The 27,689-nt window shown below is 44.8% G+C and overlaps 1 protein-coding gene across 1 annotated transcript in view; it reads left to right on the top strand.

Annotated features, from left to right (window-relative positions):
- The first annotated feature begins 1,144 nt into the window (after positions 1 to 1,144).
- The window catches only part of LOC139382637 (roundabout homolog 2-like), a 46,009-nt gene continuing 19,464 nt past the window's right edge, over positions 1,145 to 27,689 (top strand). Inside the window, exons 1-7 of the mRNA XM_071126732.1 lie at positions 1,145 to 1,235; positions 1,449 to 1,491; positions 9,134 to 9,261; positions 13,638 to 13,910; positions 15,199 to 15,324; positions 22,876 to 23,035; positions 26,572 to 26,835. Of these exons, the coding sequence (XP_070982833.1) occupies positions 1,145 to 1,235; positions 1,449 to 1,491; positions 9,134 to 9,261; positions 13,638 to 13,910; positions 15,199 to 15,324; positions 22,876 to 23,035; positions 26,572 to 26,835 (1,085 nt within the window). The remainder of the gene's footprint in view (positions 1,236 to 1,448; positions 1,492 to 9,133; positions 9,262 to 13,637; positions 13,911 to 15,198; positions 15,325 to 22,875; positions 23,036 to 26,571; positions 26,836 to 27,689) is intronic.

Below are 27,689 nucleotides of genomic sequence, written 5' to 3'. Positions count from 1 at the left end.
GGAATGTCAACCATTTTCTTTTGGAGATCCACTGTCAAAGTATGTAAATAAGCTAGTGTGGAATGATTGAAGCAAAATAACAGTAATGTTTTGACGGAGTTTTCTTCTTTTAGGTCATTACTGTGTTGGGGTTGGTTTTTCACTTATATACTGCAACATGCCAGTGTACAGTTCCAGAAGGATTGTGGTAAAAGTGTTTTGGTTGGTTGATGACAAAGTGAAGAGGTTGTCCTACCAGCAGCACTCTCTGTGTCACACTATCACATTTTATTTTTATTTTTATCTCCTCTCCTCCTTTCTTCCTGTATTCTCTGAATACTTTATTTTGCCCGTGCCTTGGCTTGTTGGAAAATAAACCTGAGTGGAGGAGAGGAGGGAAGAAATGTTCAGCCCTCCTCCCTTTAATCTCCATCTAGGGAACAACATTTGGGTCTTTGTCAGCAGCTAGTAAAACTGTTGCAGCTCAGCGTAAGAGAACGTTTCATCTCTGCTCAACACAGATGATGACAATAAGACATCAGATGACTGAGCGTGCAAAACGTCAATGGATCACAGGAAATTATTAAATAAGCCACATTACTCTCAGCTCCTTCTCGACTCATGTAGGTTTCTGTTTTTTCCTTCTCCCCCTCTGTCAACCGCACGGGGTGATTTCCTCTGTCATCCGCACAGGGTGATTTACAAAACTCTATGGTTCTTTCTCTCTTTTTTTCAATTTCCTGTGATCCATTGACGTCCATCATCTGTGTTGAGCAGAGATGAAACGTTCTCTTACGCTGAGCTGCAACAGTTTTACTAGCTGCTGACAAAGACTCTTATTTATTATCTGTAGATGGCTTCTGAGAGTCATGCTAGTCAGTGTACCCTGCTGCTAGAGAGATCTGTAACTCACTTCCTTCCAGCCCCCACACATCTAATTCTACCTGATTAATGAGCCCTCTGCCTTTTCTAATCATTTTTATTTTGGCCGAGATTTAATCAAAAATCTGATAATGATTCAAACCAAAAAATGGGAGATGAAATGAGTTTCTGTTCTCATCAAGAATCTTGTCTTTGAGAAAAACACATTACGTGTCACTTTATGCAAAGCAATGCAATCTGCTACCTTATTCACAGCATCCTTGTTATAATTTCCATGATAAGAATGGACACTGTGGGGCCTCTGCATCCCTTAGGGAAGCCATCAATATCCAGCCAGCTACAGAAGACACTGGAAGGACACATTGGGTGCAGTGGTGCGATCGTTCACAAGAATAATTCCTGATAATGGTTGGGGGCTAAAACCATCAGAACTCTCTCTGATCAACCGGTATTAGTGTTGGCAATGCATCCCTGATGTGGTCATCAATGTCATTGAAAGTATATGAAAAGTCAAACAAATTGCTTTGTCTTTTCTCTCCTTTTATGTCGTGGCGCTCCCTCTCTCCTCTCCTCCACTCTGACCCCAGTGACGTTCCAGCGTGTTGACGGGGGTCTGATGAGCAATGGAAGGTGAGTGTTCTACCCGTCAGTGTTCCATCAGGGACACTGAGAGCCCTTCTCTCCACACATAGAGCCAAACAACATCACACCTGTCATCACTCTGCCAATCAAAACCAACAGCATACACAACACATCACCTCTATTCTGAAGGGCTTTCAAACCACCTCCATCAGACTGTGAAAACCCAGCAACCCAGTCAAGCATTTTGCTATAACATTATGCTATAACATTATGCTATAACATGAGAATATAACATTATGCTATAACATTATGCTATAACATGAGACTATAACATTATGCTATAACATTATGCTATAACATTATGCTATAACATGAGACTATAATATTATGCTATAACATTATGCTATAACATGAGACTATAACATTATGCTATAACATGAGACTATAACATTATGCTATAACATGAGACTATAACATTATGCTATAACATGAGAATATAACATTATGCTATAACATTATGCTATAACATGAGAATATAACATTATGCTATAACATTATGCTATAACATGAGACTATAACATTATGCTATAACATTATGCTATAACATGAGACTATAACATTATGCTATAACATGAGACTATAACATTATGCTATAACATTATGCTATAACATGAGACTATAACATAATGCTATAACATTATGCTTTAACATGAGACTATCACATTATGCTATAACATTATGCTATAACATGAGACTATAACATTATGCTATAACATTATGCTATAACATGAGACTATCACATTATGCTATAACATTATGCTATAACATGAGACTATAACATTATGCTATAACATTATGCTATAACATGAGACTATAACATTATGCTATAACATGAGACTATAACATTATGCTTTAACATGAGACTATAACATTATGCTTTAACATGAGACTATAACATTATGCTATAACATTATGCTATAACATGAGACTATAACATTATGCTATAACATTATGCTATAACATGAGACTATAACATGAGACTATAACATTATGCTATAACATGAGACTATAACATTATTTTATAACATGAGACTATAACATTATGCTATAACATGCGACTATAACATTATGCTATAACATGAGACTATAACATGAGACTATAACATTATGCTATAACATTATGCTATAACATGAGACTATAACATTATGCTATAACATGAGACTATAACATTATGCTATAACATGAGACTATAACATAAGACTATAACATAATGATATAACATGAGACTATAACATTATGCTATAACATGAGACTATAACATTATGCTATAACATGAGACTATAACATAAGACTATAACATAATGATATAACATTAAACTATAACAGTATGATATAACATTAGACTATAACATTGAACTAGAACAGTATGAATTAACATTAGACTATAACATAATGATATAACATTAGACTATAAATTTCGTATGACATTAGACTAACATTATGCTATTACATTATGCTTTAACATTAGACTTTAACATTAGACTATAACATTATACAATGACATTTCTTATGACATTAGACTATAACATTATGCTATAACATTTCTTATGACATTAGACTATAACATTAAACTTACATTAGACTATAACATTATGCTATAACATTAGACTATAACATTAAACTTACATTAGACTATAACATTATGCTATAACATTAGGCTAACATTAACATAAAACATTAGACTATAACATTATGCTATAACATTAGGCTAACATTAACATATAACATTAGACTATAACATTATGCTATAACATTAGGCTAACATTAACATATAACATTAGACTATACCATCTCTTATGACATTATGCTATAACATTATACTATAACATTAGACTATAACATTATGCTATAACATTAACATATAACATTAGACTATAACATTTCTTATGGCATTAGACTATACCATTTCTTATGACACCATGCTATAACATTATGCTATAACATTAGACTATACCATTATGCTATAACATTATGCTATAACATTAACATATAATATTAGACTATACCATTTCTTATGTCATTATACTATAATATTAGACTATACCATTAGACTATAACATTATGCTATAGCATTAGACCATAACGGTGTTATTATCAACAACATGCATCTAAAGCTGTGCTGACCTCTGTCCTGGACTTTACACATCTTCACTATAGTACCCTTGGCTCATCTTCCTAAAGTATGTAGTATGTCTGCGCTGCACTGAGCAAGCCTGCTCTAACGCTGATAGATGACTGATGGATCTATAGATAACCAATACCTACGTGTTTACGTCGCACACAGATCTGTGTGCAAACATACATTACTATCTCCGTTCACGCATCAATAGATAGACTCATAAATCTCCCCCACAGAATTAGTAGAAACAATTTAAGCAGAGAGAGCTTTTATTTTGTCATTTATCTTCTCCTGCCGGCTACAGATAACCCAGAAGCCCCCTGGAGTGATACACTTGCCTGTCACTTTGCCAAGGCGACTGAGATCCGAGCACATGTAATAATGTCAAAATAATTACCCAGGGGAGAGGTGTGGAGGTATCCCTGCTGCACCCCACACAGCCTGCTCGCTCTCTCTCTGTGTGTGTCTGTGTGTGTGTGCCTGTGTGTGTGTGTGTGTGTGTGTGTGTGTGTGTGTGTGTGTGTGTGTGTGTGTGTGTGATTGTGTGTGTGTGTGTGTGTGTGTATGTGTGTGTGTGTGTGTGTGTGTGTGTGTGTGTGTGTGTGTGTGTGTGTGTGTGTGTGTGTGTGTGTGGTGGGAGAGAGAGTGGTTGCAGAGAGTAGGGCCTATCTCAATAACACCCGTTACTGAGCCTTTGTAGAGATTCAGGAGGCTCCCCAGAGGAGTCCGGACTTCTGTCTCTCTACTGCTCTGGTAGATAGGTAAATCCACACAGAGCTCACACACTCGTCTGAGATTCTAAACTTATTCAGAGTCTGTGTTTCTGTGAGAGTTTGTTTTTCCAGGATTTAATCTACTGTGTGTATATGTATATGAGTTTGTTTTTCTCTGTGTGTGTGTGTGTGTGTGTGTGTGTGTGTGTGTGTGTGTGTGTGTGTGTGTGTGTGTGTGTGTGTGTGTGTGTGTGTGTGTGTGTGTGTGTGTGTGTGTGTGTGTGTGTGTGTGTGTGTGCGAGCAGTGTGTGTGTGAGCAGTGTGTGTGCGAGCAGTGTGTGTGTGTGAGTAGTGTGTGTGTAGTGTGTCGATGTGCATGCTCGCCCATATTTCTGCCAGTGCCGCCAGCAAGCACTCAAAGAATTAACCACGCCACTTGCCATGTCTTCTCTCATCTATTTTCTGTTGTGGTGTTTTTCCTTCAGTTTTCCACATAAGTGGTTCTGATTCTCAGCCCGGATGATTGAATCGGAGGGGTCTGTATTTGTGGCACTCTATATTTGTCATAGCTTAAGTCAGTGGGGGAGACATTTCTACACAGCAACAGAGTGGTAGGATGCAGTAAGTCTGGAGCTAGGTGTGTTTGTCTAGCTAGCACAAAGCCCTGGTCCTGGTCGTTAGTCACTGTGGTGACATCAAAGCCCTGGTCCTGGTCGTTAGTCACTGTGGTGACATCAAAGCCCTGGTCCTGGGCGTTAGTCACTGTGGTGACATCAAAGCCCTGGTCCTGGACGTTAGTCACTGTGGTGACATCAAAGCCCTGGTCCTGGACGTTAGTCACTGTGGTGACATCAAAGCCCTGGTCCTGGTCATTAGTCACTGTGGTGACATCAAAGCCCTGGTCCTGGTCGTTAGTCACTGTGGTGACATCAAAGCCCTGGTCCTGGTCTTTAGTCACTGTGGTGAAATCAAAGCCCTGGTCCTGGGCGTTAGTCACTGTGGTGACATCAAAGCCCTGGTCCTGGGCGTTAGTCACTGTGGTGACATCAAAGCCCTGGTCCTGGTCATTAGTTACTATGGTGACATCAAAGCCCTGGTCCTGGTCGTTAGTCACTGTGGTGACATCAAAGCCCAGATGTTGCAGCTACCCCATCTGCCCCTGCAGAGTGAGAGTGACCCGCCCAGTATCACAGGGAAATGTGTTCATTTGTTACCTGGGATGTTTATTGCATTAATTAGACAATAGCAAATGGAGTCGCGTCTGTTCCCAGCTCCTCATTGGCTGCTGCCAAATTGCCCTGACTGAACAAATCACTTAATCGATCACAGAATAAATGATTCATGGAAGATGAATAGGCTGCAGATTGCTACACTTGGATGGCTTGACTTTGGCTGCTCATGTGAAATTCATAAAAGGCTCATTCCTTCTACCCTGCCAATAGCGAGATGGTAATTAGGAGCTAGTAATAACTATCTCAGCGCTGATCAATATTTTAGCCTGAGCAGATTCTATAGAGAGTGGGTTGAGCACAGCACAGCAGCCAACGGGTTGTGGCAACACTGTTACTATGGAGATTCCTTGATATGACAGGACTCAGAAGCTAAGTGACAGAAGCCTCTATGAACGGAAAATATCCAATGGAAATTCATGTTTGAACATGCCTTAAGTGTGATTGGATGTGCAGGCTTTTAGTGGGGGTTGTATTGACCAGTAGGCGTGCATGAACACAGTAGCATGAACACATCTGATCTATGGGGTTGTATTGGGATTAATATCTCTGGTCTGGCTTGTTTATGGCTCGTTGTGCATCAGGCATCCTGGGCGGTTGCTCAGGTTTGCTACCTTCCATAACAAACAGCCAACAAGTCTGACAGGAAAATAGTACGAATTCAAAATCTTATCATGGCCAAGGCTGCAATACATCCCCGAACTCAACTAGGATTAAACGTAATTTGTCGAGGTTCCAGAAGACGTATGACCATTTCCCCCCAGAATCGCATATAACAAATAATCCCAATAGAAATCATTCTCATTCTAATTATCCTCTCCCGGAGCAGCTTCCTGTGAGGAATACAAGGACGAGGCAGCCATTTCCATTGTCAACACCTTGTCTTCCAAATGGTCTCTCTGGTCTCTCTGCGCTGTGCTGCATGGTGGAGGGTTATTGGGTGGGTAGGGCTGTAGGTCTGTAGGGCTGTAGGGCTGTAGGGCTGGTACTGAGACAGTAGTATAGTATTTTTCTATATACAAGGTCTTTCGTGGTGCACTGTAGCTGCAGTCGACAGGAGAGAACACGGCCCTCCCTCTCCATTTCTCTCTTTCTTTGTCAACTGCCAGGAAACTGTAGGCTGACAGATGTTGAGAGCGAGGGAGGAAAGGAGGAGGGATGAAAGCAAGAGCTATATGTGGAAAAAAATAAAGGAAAATGGGGTTTATAAAGAGATGGGTTGGGAGGGAGAGGAAGAAAGGGGGGGGGGTGTCGCTGTGAGAAACAGAAGGGGAGGTGGTAGGGGAAGAGATGTATTACCCTATAAAAAGTGCATGTCTCTGATGCACAGCCATCAATTTGAATGACTCCTTCCCCCCGAGGGCCTGTTTTGGCATTCAGGAACCACAGCGAGGGCTCTTAGCCCTCCCGCCTTCCTCCTGTCTCTGCAGCGCTGCAGTTCATTTGGAGTCTCCATCCATGGAACAACTCTTATCATTAGAACCTGTGGCTCTGTGGCTGAGGGACAGACTGACTGCAGAGCGCCCATTACCTGACCATGTCCTGGGGCTCTCCCCTCCCCCTCATCTCCCCCTCCTCTCCCCAGGGCCAGCACATCACATTACCTCACTGAAGCAGAGACAAAAGCTCTGTTAGGCATGAGGCACGTCACAGCTTTTAAGGGTGCTGGGCTGTAGCACTGAACGTGTCAGAGACTGAGACAGAGACAGAGACTGAGACAGAGACAGAGACAGAGACAGAGACTGAAGGGCACTAGCAGTGGGGTGTTGTTGTGCCATGTTCCCTCTAGCAGAAACCATCCGGTTGATCATGTGATGCTGCCTGTCTGACCGACCGTGGCAGCCAGCTATTTCTCAGGGATAAGAGAGGGAAAGCTCTAGCTTGCTGCTGCTGCTGTGGAGACCTTGAACAGCTCAGTTCAACCTCTCATTCCACACTCTGCCGGGATGCTTTTGTCTGTAGACAAACAGCACTGTCTTTGAATCCTCTCCTTACCCTGGGCAGAAAAATAACACTATTGATACATTTCTAGATTATAGTACATTCAGTAGAAAATATGAATCCATCTGTATGGTTCAGCCGTTGGAAACTAGTGTGGTACCAATGTACTGACACACAAACAAAGACATTTAGCTCCATCTCTCATATCTCATCTAGTTCCATCTGTGTTGCCCGTGGTAATGAGGCTGAGACGTGATTGTACAGTAAAGTGGCCCTAAAGGCCTCCCAGCAGTCACCCGTGACAGGTTCAAGTCCTAATGGGAGATTTTGATGGCCCCCACACCCATGGGAGTGACTCCCAACACCTGTTAAATGGAGCCAGCCCCGGTACATCCATCCATCCCACAGGCTGCAGCAGCCCACAAGTTGATCTGGGAGAGGGGAGAGGGTTTCGGGCTGGGTCTGGAGGACAGCCAATCAACTAAGGCATCACCACAAGGGGTTGATGGGATCAATGGATGTTAATGAACAAGGTTATCTGTGAATGTGTCTATGTGGGGGTGGAAGAATGATGTGTGACTATGCAGTGTGTGTGTGTTTGTGTATTAATGTGTGTGCGTGTATTAGTGTGTGTGTGTGTGTGTGTGTGTGTGTGTGTGTGTGTGTGTATATCACTGTGTGTGTATATTAATGTGTGTGTGTGTGTGTGTGTGTGCATTACTGTGTGTGTGTGTGTGTGTGTGTGTGTGTGTGTGTGTGTGTGTGTATATTACTGTGTGTGTATATTAATGTGTGTGTGTGTGTGTGTGTGTATTACCGTGTGTGTGTGTGTGTGTGTGTGTGTATGTGTGTGTGTGTGTGTGTGTGTATGTGTGTGTGTGTGTGTGCATTAAAATGTTTGTGTGTGTATTAATATGTGTGTGTGTGTGTGTGTATTAACGTGTGTGTGTATATTAATGTGTGTGTATATTAATGTGTGTGTGTGTGTGTATTACCGTGTGTGTGTGTGTGTGTGTGTGTGTATTTGTGTGTGTGTATTAAAATGTTTGTGTGTGTATTAATTGGCTCCCGAGTGGCACAGTGTCTAAGGCACTGCATCTCAGTGCTAGAGGTGTCAGTACAGACCCTGGTTCGTTTCCAGGCTGTATCACAACCGGCCGCGATTGAGTCCCATAGGGTGGTGCATAATTGGCCCAGCGTCGTCCGGGTTAGGGTTTGGCCCGGGTCATTGTAAATAAGATTTTGTTCTTAACTGACTTGCCTAGCTAAATAAAGGTTAAATATAAAAATAATAGTGTGTGTGTGTATTATGTGTGTGTGTTATTGTGTGGGTTGGTGTTATTGTGTGTGTGTGTGTATTAATTAATGTGTGTGTATTATGTGTGTGTGTGTTATTGTGTGGGTTGGTGTTATTGTGTGTGTGTCAGAGTGAGAGAGCAGGACAAAAGGACAGATACAGAGCAGTGTAGCCTGAATGAATTCTAACTTTAAATGAGAGCAACATTGTGTACATACATCCAGTTTCTGAATGATCTCATTAGTACAACTTTAAGACAACTTTTACCTATTACTATTCCTAACTATGACCAGTGTTTCCATGTCTAACATCCCCTGTGTCTCCTCCTAGCCGACCAGGCCTGCTGAATGCCAGTGACGCAGGCTACCCGTGGCTGGCTGACTCCTGGCCTGCAACCAGCCTGCCTGTCAATAGTGGCTCCGGGGGACCCAACGACCTCAGTAACTTTGGCAGAGGAGGTGAGAGATCTGGGTCTGTCCTATACTAATATATATATATATATATATATATATATATATATATATATATATATATATATATATATATGATCAGCCGGATATATATATATAGAGAGAGAGAGAGAGAGAGAGAGACAGAGAGAGAGAGAGAGAGAGAGAGAGAGAGAGAGAGAGAGAGAGAGAGAGAGGGAGAGAGAGAGAGAGAGAGAGAAAAAACACAAATATCCTCACCTTGCCCCCGACACACCATATGCCCTGAAACATCTCCACACTTTTCTTTTTATAATTTTATAGAACTCGAATTCCACCGGGACAATAATGTCATTAACCTGGCGTACACAGAAAACACATGAATCAAAGTCCACTAGGTCAGACTGATTAATGATGTCCCTTAACAGCTCCACTGAGCCTGAATGAGGCTCCTCCCCATTTCTGTGTTTAATCAAATTCATTGTACAATTCCTCTCCCTGCCGACCACCAGGGTCTCCTCAGGAGCTACCTGTGAGAGTTCCTGTCTAAGACACCCAAACATAAGTCCCCTCTCTGTGTCAGGCCAAAACCCCTGTTATTCATTTCTGCTTTTACTAGAAGCAGTCTACCCCTACACACCTCCTTTGAGCAGCAAATTGTTACATCCAGACCCGGTGGTCCCAGACCCAAAAAGGACTGTCACCCCTGCACCAATAGCAAGGCTCAAAAATCCCGTGCCAGAAAAAAAATATGAATCTAAACAGCATCTATAAGTAGACCTTTACGCACTGTTGTGACCCACTTCCTCTAGCTAAAACGTTCCCTGGGTGAGAGGAAACCATGCCTCTCATTTTTCATAGCATGCTGTACTGGACTTAAAACCTTTCCCAGATTGCAAGGAAACGCTTTAAGATGAACGTTGTCCCTTATTGTTTCATTCAGGAACATTGACTGTTCCCTCACCATGTACTTTGACCCCTCTGCCTGACTGGCTGTCAGCTCTGGACCCATTAAGGAGGAGTCTGAAAAGAAAGCCTCCTCCTCCTCATCGTCCTCTTCCTCAGACTCACCTTCATCCTCCTCATCTCCATCTCCCATCTTGACCATCTGCACTTTCTCTGTGGTCAGCCCCTCCCCCCCAGCACCAGGCAAAGGTTTCTTGGTGCCTTTGACCACCCCAGCCTCATCTACACCACCATCTATAATCTGACTAGACCCAGCCTCATCTACACCACCATCTATAACCTGACTAGACCCTTCCTCTGCTGCCTGTGTCTCGTGGCCCCCTGCACATTGACCTCAATTTCCCCCACTGGCACTCACCTTGTCTAAGGCCTTTATGTGGGCACGCAAAGCTCTTCTGCCCCAAATCCCCACACTCAAAGCACTGCAGGCTATCTGTGCTGGCAAACCCTGCGTAGAGCCCCTCCCCATGTCTCACTTTAAAATGCACATTCAACTGTTGCTCATTGTAAGTCAGAAACATGAACACTTGCCTCCGGAACTAAACAACGTGCTCAACGGCATCTGAAAACCTGCCGACGGTACACGAAAACCGCTAGAAAACTTACCAAAATGATTCAGCTCTCTCTTTGATCATCTGTAATAAACAGAGGCAGATTCACAACTACCACTCTTGTCAAAGGAGTTGAAAGTGGAGAAATCGGCAGCAACACATCCCTTACAAATATTACACTAGTAATTAGCCTGCCCACTAAATGTACTATTTTCATGAGCACAACCAGAGCTTTGTTCATTCTGGATGCAGAATGTATAATTCCAGGTCCTACCTGTTCACCGACCGAGAGCAGAACCTCCTCCACCTTAACTCCATTCTCAGGAACACACCTGAATCCATGCCGTAATGACAGCATCTCCTCCGCACTAGGCTGAGAAGCCATAGCACACACCACACCGTTCAAACACCAGGAAACTAAAACTCTGTCCTCTTCCTCCTTAACTTTGAACAAAACCAGCGGGTACCGCTAAACTAACAGAATAATTGAAAGAAAACACTAAGGAAAGAATCAAGAAAATTAGTAAGGACAGAGCCCTCCACACGGTCTCAAAACTACATAACACTCCCAGCATGCACTGAGAAAGAGATACAGGAGAGAGATACAGGAGACATAAGAGAGAGGAGAGATAGAAGGGAGAGAGGAGAGATATATAATAGATAATAGGGAGAGGGAAGAGGTAGGGGAGAGAGAAGAGAGAGACGAGACAGAGGAGAGAGAGCGAAGAAAGAGAGGGGAGAGAGAAGCGAGAGAGGAGAGATAGTAGATATAGTATGAGATGATATATGCTGATCTGACTCCTCTACTGCTCCTCTGTACTGTACCCTAGCTCAGATGATTCATCATGTCCTCCTCTCACCTCCTAGCTACCAGCCCCACAAAGATGTAAACCTGTTTGCATATTGCATGAGTGTTTTTGGATATACATTTACATACCACATCAGAGGGAGGCTAGCGCGCTAGCAGCAGGGTATAGGCACTGTCACCGCTTGAGTAATGGCAAACAGTCCAGCGTAGTGTCATCAGCCATACCTCAGAAGATGAGGATGTGAGACAAGATGGAGGCAACGTAGGGGGGGGGGGGGGGGGGGTAAGTGAGAAAGAAAGAGAGAGAGAGGGGAGGGGGAGAAGTATAGAGAGACAGAAACAGAGAGTACACAGTGGCAGAATACCTGACCACTGTGACTGACCCAAACTTAAGGAAAGCTTAGACTATGTATAGACTCAGTTAGCATAGCCTTGCTATTGAGAGAGGCCACCGTAGGCAGACCTGGCTGCTGCCCACAAAATGAGGTGGAAACTGAGCTGCACTTCCTAACCTCCTGCCCAATGTATGACCATATTAGAGACACATATTTCCCTCAGATTACACAGATCCACAAAGAATTTGAAAACAAACCCATATCTTCTGGGTGAAATACCCAAGTATGACATCACTGCAGCAAGATTTGTGACCTGTTGCCACAAGAAAAGTGCAACCAGTGAAGAACAAACACCACTGTAAATACAACCCATATTGATGCTTATTTATTTTCCCTTTTGTACTTTAACCATTTGTACATCGTTACAACACTGTATATATGTATATATAATATGACATTTGAAATGTCTTTATTATTTTGAAACTTCTGTGAGTGTAATGTTTACTGTTAAGTTTTATTGTTTATTTAACTTTTGTATATTATCTACCTAACCTGCTTTGGCAATGTTAACATATGTTTCCCATGCCAATAAAGCCCCTTGAATTGAATTTAGAAAGGGGAGATAGGGAGGGAGAGAGAGAGAGAGAGAGAGAGAGAGAGAGAGAGAGAGAGAGAGAGAGAGAGAGAGAGAGAGAGAAAGAGAGAGAGAGAGAGAGAGAGAAATGGGGTGGGAGGGAGAAAGAGAGTGAGGGGGGGAGGGGGGAGAGAGAGAGAGAGAGTAGCGAGAGAGAGAGAAAAATGGGGAGAGAGAGAGAGAGAGAGAGAGAGAAAAATGGGGAGGGAGAAAGAGAGTGAGGGGGAGGGGAGAGAGCGAGAGAGAGAGAGAGAGAGAGAGAGAGGGGGGATGTGAAAAGATGGTCCAGGGCAGCCGGTTGTGAAGGACAGGGCCAGCTTGACTGCAGACTCTTCTGCCGTGGCTCTACATCATCTCCCCTTCACTGGGCGCTCAAACCCTACAGTAATACTGAGGGGCTGGGCTCACTTACACACACACACACACACACACACACACACACACACACACACACACACACACACACACACACACACACACACACACACACACACACACACACACACACACACACACACACACACACACACACATATGCAGAGTGGCACCATTATCCCTCATTGGCAGCAACAAAGGGAGGAGGGAGACAGGAAAACAGAGAGGGAAAGAAGCAGGCTCAGAAGAGAGGGAGAGAGATAGGGGAGAGAGAGATAGAGAGGGGAGGGAGAGAGAGAGAGGTTGGGGGTAGGGATAGAGAGGGGGGGGGTGAGAGAGAGAGAGGCCCAAGGTTGTGAAGTCAGCCACTGGAATTAGAATGCATGAATAAGTGTGGATGGATTTTTCAATGAGATGAATATGTTAAACTGGATGTTAAGAGCTGAGTTGATGTCAAAGCGTTGAGATGCTCAGGGTAATTCCCTCACACCCCTGGGACTGTTGCTGACTGAACCCAGGGTCACTCTGACCTGATTCATAGTTAGACGTAGACACCACTCCACTCCTAATCTATCTTGAAGAGCAGCCTTGTTCATCAATGACTCTAAACATCACTTTACCTTTCTATTGTCTATTCAAATACAATTATAGTTGATGTTCACACAGTATTTGTCATTGAAGCCCACACCACAGTCTTCTAAACTGACCCATATTCTCTCTCCCTGTGTCTCCTCCAGACACCAGTAGTAATGGGGATAAGAGCGGCACCATGCTGTCTGACGGAGCCATCTATAGCAGTATAGACTTCACCACCAAGGCTAACTACAACAGCCCCAGCCAGGGCTCCCAGGGAGCCACCCCCTATGCCACCACACAGATCCTCCACTCCAGTAGCATCCATGAGCTGGCCGTGGACCTCCCCGAGGCCCAGTGGAAGGCCTCCATCCAGGCCAAACAGGAGATGGCCAACCTGGGGTACTCCCTGCCTGACAAGAACTCCTGCAACAACAGTGAGTGGGATTGTGTGTGTGTGTGTGTGTGTGTGTGTGTGTGTGTGTGTGTGTGTGTGTGTGTGTGTGTGTGTGTGTGTGTGTGTGTGTGTGTGTGTGTGTGTGTGTGTGTGTGTGTGTGTGTGTGTGTGTGTGTGTTGGAAGGAAGGAAGGAAGGAAGGAAGGAAGGAAGGAAGGAAGGAAGGAAGGAAGGAAGTGTTCACATGACAATATTAGCCTTAACCATCATGGCCTCACTCCTCCTACTGTGAGTGTTTGACCCCAGTACAAATCACTGCTGAGTCAGTATGGAGTGTTTCATATGATACCCCAGTTCACCCCTGTTTATAAGCCATGGGTTTACTGTGACCTGACAGTAGTTTGGACTTTAATACTCACAATCTGTCTCTGAAGCCCATTCCAGCTCCACTCCACCGTGACCACCTGATTCTGTTTTAAGGACTCATTTTCCCCTTGCTGCCATTCAGTCTTGGTCACTTTCCAAGGTTAAATAAACACCTGATGAATGGCCAGGGAGCTAGATTAAAGCATCCATTTTCTCTTGCTTTGGATTATGTTACTTCCCCCTCTCTGTTCTAACTAATTGCCTATCCTCTTTAGCACAACTAATATTTAAGAAAATAATTCAACTTAATTATAATGGATTTGATAGAGAACTTTTCTGAAAGCCTTGTGGAGATTCCTGCGTCAGGACTAATGAGTTTTCTGAGACTCTTTCTGTATATTCATGGTCTCATTCTCTAGAGATTTAAAGTAGATTTGTTGTATTGTTTGTGCCCATAATGTAACTCAATTTCCCATCCTTTACCGTCTTGCATTATTTAAAAAGTAACATTTGATTGTATCTAAAAACAATGTTACAGTAAATAACTTGCACCTGCTACAAGTGGATTTATCTCTCCAATCTCAAGAATGGATAATCACTTGGCTTTCTTCCAAAATATTATTTTCCTCATATTTTTTGTTGTCAAAGTCAAAAACGTTATACATATAAAACCCCCCAAAATGATGCGTCACAAACAAAGGCTAAATGTTTCACTGAGTGAATGTGACCGTGAGTGGGTGGTGGGTGGGTGAGTGAGTGATTAATGTGAGAGAGACAGAAAGAGAAAGAGAGAGAGAGAGAGAGAGAGAGAGAGAGAGAACAAATGTCAAGATGGCTGACAAGAAGAGGTGTGCATGAGTGGAGAATGTTCACTGCTTGCCTGCTGATCTAACTGCATGTTCTGCATGTGCTTCAGCCAATCACCTGATGCCACTGTATATTTTTACCCTTTAACCCCACTAGCACTCCTTTTCATTCCTGACTACCGATTGGCCGAGGGATTGTCTAATAGAATGCCACACAACCAATCACAAGATTTCAGCACCACCAGCTCTCACAACAGCTCAGACCGAAGCGGCAGCCTATCAGGTTGGTTTCTGATGTGGCAAGGCAGGGATGTGACTGGTCTTCCTACTCTCTTCAACATTCTGGGATAACTCAATGACTGCCATTTAATCCACTGTATCAGTGATTGACTTGTTAATAGCTTTATTGATCTCTTTTGCATGTGCAAAACCCAACGTCTGTCTTTATGAACCCGCCCCTCCTCCTCACCACTGTTATTTTGCTCCCACTGCTAATACTCACAACTAATAAACGATGCACGCATTTCCAGGCCAGCGTTGATGGCTGACATCAACCACATTGTCAAATGTGCTGTGTAGATGATGTAATGTTAGGTGCAGCAACGATCCTCTATTCACATGCTGTGAAGTGCTTTGTCCTCCAGATTAGATTAGAAACCAGCTCTAATCTTCCCTTTAAAGAGAGGAAGTGAGGATTTGTACTATTAGAACAGGGCTCCAGGCATCCTAGCTGGGCTGACTCCATCACGGCTGGGCCTTGTAACAGGCTTTGTCTCTCACCAGGAGCATGAGAGCAGATGAGAATTTGGGCAACGGGACTCCTTCAGACATTTAGAGTGGTGCATTGTGAGACCACACACACGCACACGCACGCGCGCACACACACACACACACACACACACACACACACACACACACACACACACACACACACACACACACACACACACACACACACACACACACACACACACACACCATCTGAGATGCTTGGCTGACTAAAATGGTGAGAATGTCTCCCATTTTCCCTCTTCTAATGGTTACTGACCACAGTAAAACCCATGTACTGAGAATTTTATAGGGCACAGAGGCAGCCCTCCTCTCTACCTCCCTTCCAATCCTCTCTACCTCCCCTCCTCTCCTCTCCCCTACCCTCCTCTCCACTACCCTCCTCTCTACCTCCCCTCCTCTCTACCTCCTCTCCCCTCCTCTCCTCTCCCCTCCTCTCCTCTCCCCTAACCTCCTCTCCACTACCCTCCTCTCTACCTCCCCTCCTCTCTACCTCCTCTCCCCTCCTATCCTCTCCCCTCCTCTCCTCTCCCCTACCCTCCTCTCCACTACTCTCCTCTCTACCTCCCTTCCAATCCTCTCTACCTCCCCTCCTATCCTCTCTACCTCCCCTCCTCTCCTCTACCCTACCCTCCTCTCTACCTCCTCTCCCCTCCTCTCCTCTCCCCTCCTCTCCTCTCCCCTACCCTCCTCTCCACTACCCTCCTCTCTACCTCCCCTCCTCTCCCCTCCTCCTCTCCCCTACCCTCCCCTACTCTCCCCTACCTCCCCCTCCTCTCTACCTCCCCTCCTCTCCTCTCTCCTCTCCCCTACCCTCCTCTCTACCTCCTCTCCTCTCCCCTCCCCTCCTCTCTGATCTCTAATCCAATGCAATGGCTGGCAGACATTAGGCTGGAGAGGAGAGGCAGTCTGGAGTGGTCATGTCTTCCACCTGACATAGACACAGGCATCCCATAGACCCCAGCCAGGTCAACAGTCAGTCACTCTGCTGGAGGTAGAGAGGAAGAGATGGCACAGGAGAGGAATGGTACCAGTTTCAAAACAATCGGATATACACTACTGTTTAAAGGTTTGGGGTCACTTAGAAATGTTCTTGTTTTTGAAAGAAAATCAAATGTTTTGTCCATTAAAATAACATCAAATTGATCAGAAATACAGTGTCGACATTGTTAATGTTGTAAATGACTATTGTAGCTGGAAACAGCTGATTTTTAATGGAATATCTACATAGGTCCATTACTCCTGTGTTCCAATGGCACGTTGTGTTAGCTAATCCAAGTTTATCATTTTAAAATGATTTTACAACATTAACAATTAACAATTAAAACTTTTGAACAATAGTGTATATATCGAAGGAAGGAAGGAGAGAGAGAGATTCAATCTGTAGTGCTCATATGAGAAATGCAGATAGAGGCTCATTTTACATCAACACAGGGGGGCCAGGGGACAAGAAGCCCTTGATTGTGTTAAGCTAACATGTGTATTTCGTTTGATAGCCGCAGGGTATCTTCCCTTGAAATGTCAGGGATTTAGAGCATATTGGTCCTACTAATTAAATTGACCTGTATAGGAATTCAATTGGGACTGTACCTTTGCACTTCCCCCTCCATGGTAGACCTTAAGAAATAATATCATTCCAGAGATGTATTGTGTACTGTGAGGCATGCTATACACACTGGTTTGATAAGGGCCCTGGTTGAAGTGAAACAGCATCCTATTAAATATGCATTTATCTAATTTATCTCTATCCATCTGTGGCTTATCTCTCTATACGCTGCAATGTTTCTCTACGAGGTCTAAACCCTACAGGAATACACAGCATAGTTTTGACAGAATAACGTATTATAGGTAAAGAACTTCAATGGCCAGAGGTTGGATGGCAATGAAGGGAACTTTACTGCATTTCATGTTTTGAAGTCAACTAATGAAAAACTAGACGTTTGAAAAGGAACGAAGTGAAAAGAGCAGCACAGTGCTTCGCTTCAAGGAGCTGGGGGAGGAAATAATGAACGTCTGAGATAGGAACCAGATGAAGAGGAACAGGAATAGAGCAGCTTTCAGGGTAGCGTGGGTCTTCACTGGGGATGTGGGGGTGTTGCTCATTAACATCTACACTACTGGAGGAGGAGAGGAGAGAGGAGGAGAGGAGAGGAGGGGAGGAGGAGAGCAGGAGAGGAGAGGAGAGCAGGAGAGGAGAGAGGATGAGAGGAGAGGAGGGGAGGAGAGGAGGAGAGCAGGAGAGGAGAGGAGAGCAGGAGAGGAGAGAGGATGAGAGGAGAGGAGGGGAGGAGAGGAGGGGAGGAGGAGAGCAGGAGAGGAGGAGAGCAGGAGAGGAGGAGAGCAGGAGAGGAGAGGAGAGGAGAGAGGAGGAGAGGAGAGGAGGGGAGGAGGAGAGCAGGAGAGGAGGAGAGCAGGAGAGGAGAGAGGAGGAGAGGAGAGGAGGGGAGGAGAGGAGAGCAGGAGAGGAGGAGAGGAGAGCAGGAGAGGAGGAGAGGAGAGGAGGGGAGGGGAGGAGAGGAGAGGAGGAGAGCAGGAGAGGAGGAGAGCAGGAGAGGAGAGGAGAGGAGAGGAGAGGAGAGGAGAGGAGAGGAGAGGAGAGGAGAGGAGAGGAGAGGAGAGGAGAGAGGAGGAGAGGAGAGGAGGGGAGGAGGAGAGCAGGAGAGGAGGAGAGCAGGAGAGGAGAGCAGGAGAGGAGAGGAGAGCAGGAGAGGAGGAGAGGAGAGCAGGAGAGGAGAGGAGAGCAGGAGAGGAGAGAGGAGGAGAGCAGGAGAGGAGTGAGGAGGAGAGGTACTAGCTTGTGAGCTCCATGATCCCTGTATTATCTCATTATGGAGACCAGGAGAAGGGTTATGTTCTCACTGTTCTTAGAGTGGTGTCATCCATCCCTACTTCCCCCCTCTCCTCCAACTTTACACTGCCCCACTCCTAATGAGCTTCATGGCTCAGGGCTGTAGGTGGCTCAGTTTTGATGATCTAGTCTGCTGCATCATCCACCCACATACCAAACACATTGGAATGATTTCACAAATAGGCACACTTGCTAGTTATCTGTCCATCAGCGTATTCCCCCATGTGTCCTATCTCATATAGACTTCCCTCTCTACTGTTATTATAAGCCCATAATACAGTGGTTTTCAACTATTCTAAGGAGGTACTTCCCTGAAAATCCAGTCTGATCTATTCTCTCAGTGCCATGTGTTTAAATCTGGATGTGGAGTTCTTTCTTCTGGACTCTCCTTTCTGAGGTTCTGTCTGTGTCTCTCACTCAGCGCTGAGGCACTAAATGAACACAGAGACAGTTCAAGACCTCCGCTTGGCCCCACAGTTATAGACTGGGAGGGAGCGCCCAAACCAGGCGGTATAAATACCCAGCTCCACATCGAAATATAGTGGTAGATCCTTTTGAAGACAGGCCCTGTGTTTGTCAGCGAGAAAATGGGTCATCCTTCCCTCCATGGCACAGGCTCATTTACAGTATTGATGCCTGCTCCGGTGAGGAGGGAATCGGGTTGATTGAGCAATCACGCCAGATCACCATTTATTGGGAAAAGTTGAGTGTCGCCCAGAGGAACGTCTAGGAAACCAAATGACTTTGACTATACTTCCTGCCTTGGGCTTACTGCTGTTATTTTATGACTCTATTGATGACTTTATCAGACCATCCTCCTCCCAGTACTAACCTCTCTCTCATGTTCTGCTGCAACATTGTTGCAATCCAATCATTGTTGACAGGAACATTTCTGCCTGGTAACAGCTACAATTTTATAGGGAAAATGGTCAAATAACACAATTCTCCATTTACTGCTAGAGCAATATGCTGTATTTTCTCTGTTTCTGATGTCAGCCTTACTGGATCATATAGTTTCATTTCCCCAAATATCCCTGAGTGTTGATGAAAGGTATTTTTTGATGACATTTAGCTAATTTATAGCCATGTCCAAGTCTGGACAGTCTATTAGATTACATGGTGTTGCATGGCACAAACTGCAGGGTTCCCTGAAATGTAGCTTTTTTTGTGGCTCTGAGCAACGTGATTACAGGCCTTTGGCAGTGAGGCTTAACCAACAGATGCAAATGTACACAAGAGGCCTCCAGGGATGGTTTCCACTACCCTGTATGTGTGGCTGACAACGTCAACTGGGGAGTATTTTCTGGATTGAGGTGTCCGTTCTCTGACCTCAGACACACATACAATGCTCATAGAACACCTACACAAACACACACACGCTACAGATATGCAATGGTCACAGATACATCTTCAGAAATGCTATGGTCACAGATACATCTTCAGATATGCTATGGTCACAGATACATCTTCAGAAATGCTATGGTCACAGATACATCTTCAGATATGCTATGGTCACAGATACATCTTCAGATATGCTATGGTCACAGATACATCTTCAGATATGCTATGGTCACAGATACATCTTCAGATATGCTATGGTCACAGATACATCTTCAGATATGCTATGGTCACAGATACATCTTCAGATATGCTATGTTCTCTATATAGGGGAAAGCACAGAGGCACCACAGCAAAAACAGCCTGCAGCCTTTTCCTCTCTATAACAAGTGATCTGAGGCCTGCGGACCACACTGAGGACAACTGAGAAAGATAACAGTGGGCTTTCATTGTGGACCCACAACTCTAGTGAGATATTTCATTGTAGACCCACACCTCTAGTGAGATATTTCAATATGGACCCACACCTCTAGTGAGATATTTCAATATGGACCCACACCTCTAGTGAGATATTTCATTGTAGACCCACACCTCTAGTGAGATATTTCAATATGGACCCACACCTCTAGTGAGATATTTCTTTGTGGACCCACACCTCTAGTGAGATATTTCTTTGTGGACCCACACCTCTAGTGAGATATTTCAATGTAGACCCACACCTCTAGTGAGATATTTCAATGTAGACCCACACCTCTAGTGAGATTTTTCAATGTAGACCCACACCACTAGTGAGATATTTGAATATGGACCCACAACTCTAGTGAGATATTTGAATATGGACCCACAACTCTAGTGAGATATTTCATTGTAGACCCACACCTCTAGTGAGATATATCAATATGGACCCACAACTATAGTGAGATATTTCATTGTAGACCCACACCTCTAGTGAGATATTTCAATATGGACCCACAACTCTAGTGAGATATTTCAATGTGGACCCACACCTCTAGTGAGATATTTCATTGTGGACCCACACCTCTAGTGAGATATTTAATTGTAGACCCACACCTCTAGTGAGATATTTAATTGTGGACCCACACCTCTAGTGAGGTATTTCACTGTGGACCCACACCTCTAGTGAGATATTTAATTGTGGACCCACACCTCTAGTGAGGTATTTAATTGTGGACCCACACCTCTAGTGAGGTATTTCACTGTGGACCCACACCTCTAGTGAGATATTTAATTGTGGACCCACACCTCTAGTGAGATATTTAATTGTGGACCCACACCTCTAGTGAGATATTTCATTGTAGACCCACACCTCTAGTGAGATATTTCACTGTGGACCCACACCTCTAGTGAGATATTTAATTGTAGACCCACACCTCTAGTGAGATATTTAATTGTGGACCCACACCTCTAGTGAGATATTTCACTGTGGACCCACACCTCTAGTGAGATATTTAATTGTGGACCCACACCTCTAGTGAGATATTTCTTTGTGGACCCACACCTCTAGTGAGATATTTCAATGTAGACCCACACCTCTAGTGAGATATTTCAATGTAGACCCACACCTCTAGTGAGATTTTTCAATGTAGACCCACACCACTAGTGAGATATTTGAATATGGACCCACAACTCTAGTGAGATATTTGAATATGGACCCACAACTCTAGTGAGATATTTCATTGTAGACCCACACCTCTAGTGAGATATATCAATATGGACCCACAACTATAGTGAGATATTTCATTGTAGACCCACACCTCTAGTGAGATATTTCAATATGGACCCACAACTCTAGTGAGATATTTCAATGTGGACCCACACCTCTAGTGAGATATTTCATTGTGGACCCACACCTCTAGTGAGATATTTAATTGTAGACCCACACCTCTAGTGAGATATTTAATTGTGGACCCACACCTCTAGTGAGGTATTTCACTGTGGACCCACACCTCTAGTGAGATATTTAATTGTGGACCCACACCTCTAGTGAGGTATTTAATTGTGGACCCACACCTCTAGTGAGGTATTTCACTGTGGACCCACACCTCTAGTGAGATATTTAATTGTGGACCCACACCTCTAGTGAGATATTTAATTGTGGACCCACACCTCTAGTGAGATATTTCACTGTGGACCCACACCTCTAGTGAGATATTTAATTGTAGACCCACACCTCTAGTGAGATATTTAATTGTGGACCCACACCTCTAGTGAGATATTTCACTGTGGACCCACACCTCTAGTGAGATATTTAATTGTGGACCCACACCTCTAGTGAGATATTTAATTGTGGACCCACACCTCTAGTGAGATATTTCATTGTGGACCCACACCTCTAGTGAGGTATTTCACTGTGGACCCACACCTCTAGTGAGGTATTTCACTGTGGACCCACACCTCTAGTGAGATATTTCGTTTTGGACCCACACCTCTAGTGAGATATTTAATTGTGGACCTCTAGTGAGGTATTTCACTGTGGACTCACACCTGTAGTGAGATAGGGACACTGAGGGATGGCTGGAGGACCGGGATCCACCCTCTGCTTCTTTACTGCTGCTCTCTCCCTGTTTCTATGGAGATTTGAGGACCTTCAGCAAATCAATCAATGGAAGCATGATTTTCAGTAGTTGGCCTTGAGGTTCTTCTGTATGATGCTGCTGACAGGCACGGCTCGTTGAAGCTGTTTGTTTGTTTGAATGTTGGCAATATCTGCTTGTTAGACTGACAGTGAATACTGCACATAGCCACCCATGTTATATGGTTTTATAGATTTTTTTAGTAATTTAATTCTTCATGTTGCCTGAGTCAATCTCTAACTCGCTCCATCTCTGCTGTCCATAGGTGGTAAGGGGGGTAAGAAGAAGAAGGCCAAGGTTGGCACCAAACCCACCAAGACTAACGGCTCCAGCTGGGCCAACGTGGCCCTGCCCCCTCCCCCTTTACACCCTCTCCCTGGCACCGAGATGGACCACTACCCCAACGAGCACTATGAAGGAGTAGGGTACGAGCCACACCCACCATAACATACACTCTATACATTCATGGATATGCAAAACAGTCCACACTCTGCCCACTCTGTCCACACTAATTTGAAAAATTATATATATCTATCATTGTCTGACCCTTCATACAGGCTTAGCCAATTGTAAGCTCCCTCAAAACTTGAGACATCTGTGGCGTTGTGTAACAAAACTGCACATTTTAAAGTGGCCTTTTATTGAGGGATGGCTGGAGGACCGGGGTCCACCCAGCATAAGGTGCACCTGTGTAATGATCATGCTGTTTATTCAGCTTCTTGATATGTAACACCAGGTGGATGGATTATCTTGGCAAAGGAGAATTGCTCACTCACAGAGATATAAACAAATTTGTGCACAACATTTGAGAGACATAAGCTTTTTGTTAGTACATTTCTGGGATGTTTTATTTCAGCTCATGAAACATGGGACCAACACATTACATGTTCATATTTTTGTTCAGGATAGAAACACTCACACATAACATATCCTTTAACTGTGCGTCTCCCTAGTTGAGGCGTGCTGTCCTCTCACCCTCATCTCCAGTTTTTGAGACTCATCTGGTTTAATAGGCTATCTGGCAAATGAGGAGTCCTCTGAACTGTAAATCTGAGCCTCTTAATGGCCGCAGATTAAAGCAGTTACATCCTGTGGTGTGTGCACTGACAAATTTATTTAATGAACATTTTCTTTACAACTAGTATTATTTCAGCATGTATAAGCATCGTTATGGGAAATTAAAGAATCCACTTACAAAATCAAATCAAATCAAATTGTATTAGTCACATGCACCGAATACAACAAGTGAAATGCTTACTTACAAGCCCCTAACCAACAGTGCAGTTTCCCCCCAAAATATGTATAAAAATAAGAGATAAAAGTAACAAGTCATTAAAGAGCAGCAGTAAAAAATGACAATATATACAGGGGGGTACTGGTACAGAGTCAATGTGCGGGGACACCGGTTAGTTGAGGTAGTATGTACATGTAGGTAGAGTTATTAAAGTGACTATGCATAGATGACAACAGAGAGTGGCAGTGGAGGGGGGAGGGCAATACAAATAGTCTGGGTAGCCATTTGACTAGATGTTCAGGAGTCTTATGGCTTGGGGGTAGAAGCTATTTAGAAGCCTCTTGGACTTAGACTTGGTGCTCCGGTACCGCTTGCCGTGCGGTAGCAGAGAGAACAGTCTATGACTAGGGTGGCTGGAGTGTTTGACAATTTTTAGTGCCTTCCTCTGACACCACCTGGTATAGAGGTCCTGGATGGCAGGAAGCTTGGCCACAGTGATGTACTGGGCCGTACGCAATACCCTCTGTTGTGCCTTGCGGCCGAAGGCTGAGCAGTTGCCACACCAGGCAGTGATGCAACGAGTCAGGATGCTCTCGATGGTGGAGCTGTAGAACCCATGCCAAATCTTTTCAGTCTCCTAAGGGGGAATAGGTTTTGTCATGCCCTCTTCACGACTGTCTTGATGAGCTTGGAACATGTTTATTTGTTGGTGATGTGGACACCAAGGAACTTGAAGGTCTCAACCTGCTCCACTGCAACCCCGGCGATGAGAATGGGGGCGGACTCTTTCCTCTTTTTCCTGTAGTCCACAATCATCTCCTTTGATCACGTTGAGGGAGAGGTTGTTGTTCTGGCACTACACAGCCAGGTCTCTGACCTCCTCCCTATAGGCCATCTCGTTGTTGTCTGTGATCAAGCCTACCACTGTTGTGTCATCGGCAAATTGAATGATGGTGTTGGAGTTGTGCCTGGCCATGCAGTCATGAGTGAATAGGGAGTACAGGAGGGGACTGAGCACTCACCCCGAGGGGCCCCTGTGTTGAGGATCAGCGTGGCGGATGTGTTGTTACCTATCCTTACTACTTGGGGGCGGTCCGTCAGGAAGTCCAGGATCCAGTTGCAGAGGGAGTTGTTTAGTCCCAGGGTCCTTAGCTTATTGATGAGCTTTGAGGGCACAATGGGGTTGAACGCTGAACTGTAGTCAATGAATAACATTCTCACATAGGTGTTCCTTTTGTCCAGGTGGGAAAGGGCAGTGTGGAGTGCAATAGAGATTGCATCATCTGTGGATCTGTTGGGGCGGTATTGGAGTGGGTCTAGGGTTTCTGGGATGATGGTGTTGATGTGAGCCATGACCACATTCTACAAAGTCTACAAAGTAATTTAGAAAGTTTGACAAGATCACACTAGGTCAAACTAGTCAAGACCACACTAGGTCACACTAGTCAAGGTCACACTAGGTCACACTAGTCAAGATCACACTAGGTCACGCTAATCAAGATCACATTAGGTCACACTAGTCAAGATCACACTAGGTCACACTAGCCAAGATCCCACTAGGCCACGCTAGTCAATATCACACTAGGTCACACTAGTCAAGGTCACACTAGTCAAGATCACACTAGGTCACACTAGCAAAGGTCACACTAGCTCACACTAGTCAATATCACACTTGGTCACACTAGCCAAGATCACACTAGGTCACACTAGTCAAGATCACACTAGCTCACACAAGGCAAGATCACACTAGGTCACACTAGTCAAGATCACACTAGGTCACACTAGTCAAGATCACACTAGGTCACACTAGTCAAGATCACACTAGGCCACACTAGTCAAGATCACACTAGGTAACACAAGTCAAGGTCACACTAGCTCACACTAGTCAAGATCACACTAGGTCACACTAGTCAATATCAGACTAGTCAAGATCACGCTAGGTCACACTGGTAAAGATCACACCAGGTCACACCAGTCAAGATCACACTAGGTCACACCAGGCAAGATCACACCAGGTCACACCAGCCAAGATCACACTTGGTCACACTGGTCAAGATCACACGAGGTCACCCTAGTCAAGATCACACTTGGTCACACTGGTCAAGATCACACGAGGTCACCCTAGTCAAGATCACACTTGGTCACACTAGTCAAGATCGCACTAGGTCTAACTAGTCAAGATCACACAAGGTCACACTAGTCAAGATCACACTAGGTAACACACGTCAAGGTCACACTAGCTCACACTAGTCAAGATCACACTAGGTCACACTAGTCAATATCAGACTAGTCAAGATCACGCTAGGTCACACTGGTAAAGATCACACCAGGTCACACCAGCCAAGATCACACTAGGTCACACCAGGCAAGATCACACCAGGTCACACCAGCCAAGATCACACTTGGTCACACTGGTCAAGATCACACGAGGTCACCCTAGTCAAGATCACACTTGGACACACTATTCAAGATCACACCAGTCAAGGTCACACTAGTCACACTAATCTGGCACATGACCAGAAGAAAGAAAGTTGAGTTAGAGTACTTATCTTACCCCTCCTCCCTCTCTCTGTCTCTCTGTATGGCCACCCCTCCTCCCTCTCTCTCTGTATGGCTACCCCTCCTCCCTCTCTCTCTCTGTATGGCCACCCCCCATCCCTCTTCCTCACACTATGGCCACCCCTCCTCCCTCTCTGTCTCTGTGTGGCCACCCCTCCTCCCTCCCAGGTATGAGAGTGATGGCTGGGGTCCTCCCATGCCCGTGCAGACCTACCTCCACCAGGGAATGGAGGATGAGCTAGAGGAGGAGGAAGAGAGGGTCCCCACCCCACCCATTCGTGGCGTGGCTTCGTCCCCAGCAGCGGTGTCCTTCGGCCAGCAGTCCACGGCCACCCTCACCCCCTCTCCCCGGGAGGAGCTGCAGCCCATGCTCCAGGCCCACCTGGATGAGATCACCCGTGCCTACCAACTAGACATGGCCAAACAGACATGGTTTGTACACCCACTGGAGAAGAATACTATAAAAACACTACAATGTTCAAATGGGGTGATATGAGAATGCCTACAATGGATATTGTGCTGGAAGTGTTTTTCTTTCACTATCTGTTTATTCCTCCCTTCCATGTTTTATTTTGGTGTTATGTTAGCTGCACAGTCACGGCATTGCGCAAAACACAAGCACTCATGAATCATGTCATTTTAATGGGCCAGTGTTACCACTTACACAACTGTCCCTTCTGCTCACTGTGAGAACACAATGTCTAAAGCACTTGTTTAGCCCCACCCACATCCATGCTGCTATACATTCTATTGTTGTGGTGCTCATGCACGGCAGATGAAGCCCACTTTTCACCCTGTCGGAAGAGTGGGAGAGAACGAAGGAGGAAGAGAGGGAGAGAACGAAGGAGGAAGAGAGGGAGAGAACGAAGGAGGAAGAGTGGGAGAGAACGAAGGAGGAAGAGAGGGAGAGAACGAAGGAGGAAGAGTGGGAGAGAACGAAGGAGGAAGAGAGGGAGAGAACAAAGGAGGAAGAGTGGGAGAGTACGAAGGAGGAAGAGAAGGAGAGAAAAAAGGAGGAAGAGTGGGAGAGAACGAAGGAGGAAGAGTGGGAGAGAACGAAGGAGGAAGAGAGGGAGAGAACGAAGGTGGAAGAGAGGGAGAGAACGAAGGAGGAAGAGAGGGAGAGAACGAAGGAGGAAGAGAGGGAAAGAACAACGGAGGATCAGAGGGAGAGAACGAAGGAGGAAGAGAGGGAGAGACTGGCATCCATTCATTACAGTAGAGGGAATAGGGAAGACTTGTCAGGAAGGAGCCGTCTTGTTAGCCAGTAATGACTACGTTTGAGA

This window comes from Oncorhynchus clarkii, chromosome 24, assembly GCF_045791955.1.
Source record: "Oncorhynchus clarkii lewisi isolate Uvic-CL-2024 chromosome 24, UVic_Ocla_1.0, whole genome shotgun sequence".
NCBI classification, from domain to species: Eukaryota; Metazoa; Chordata; class Actinopteri; order Salmoniformes; family Salmonidae; genus Oncorhynchus; species Oncorhynchus clarkii.
This window is presented reverse-complemented; position numbering and strand designations above follow the sequence as displayed.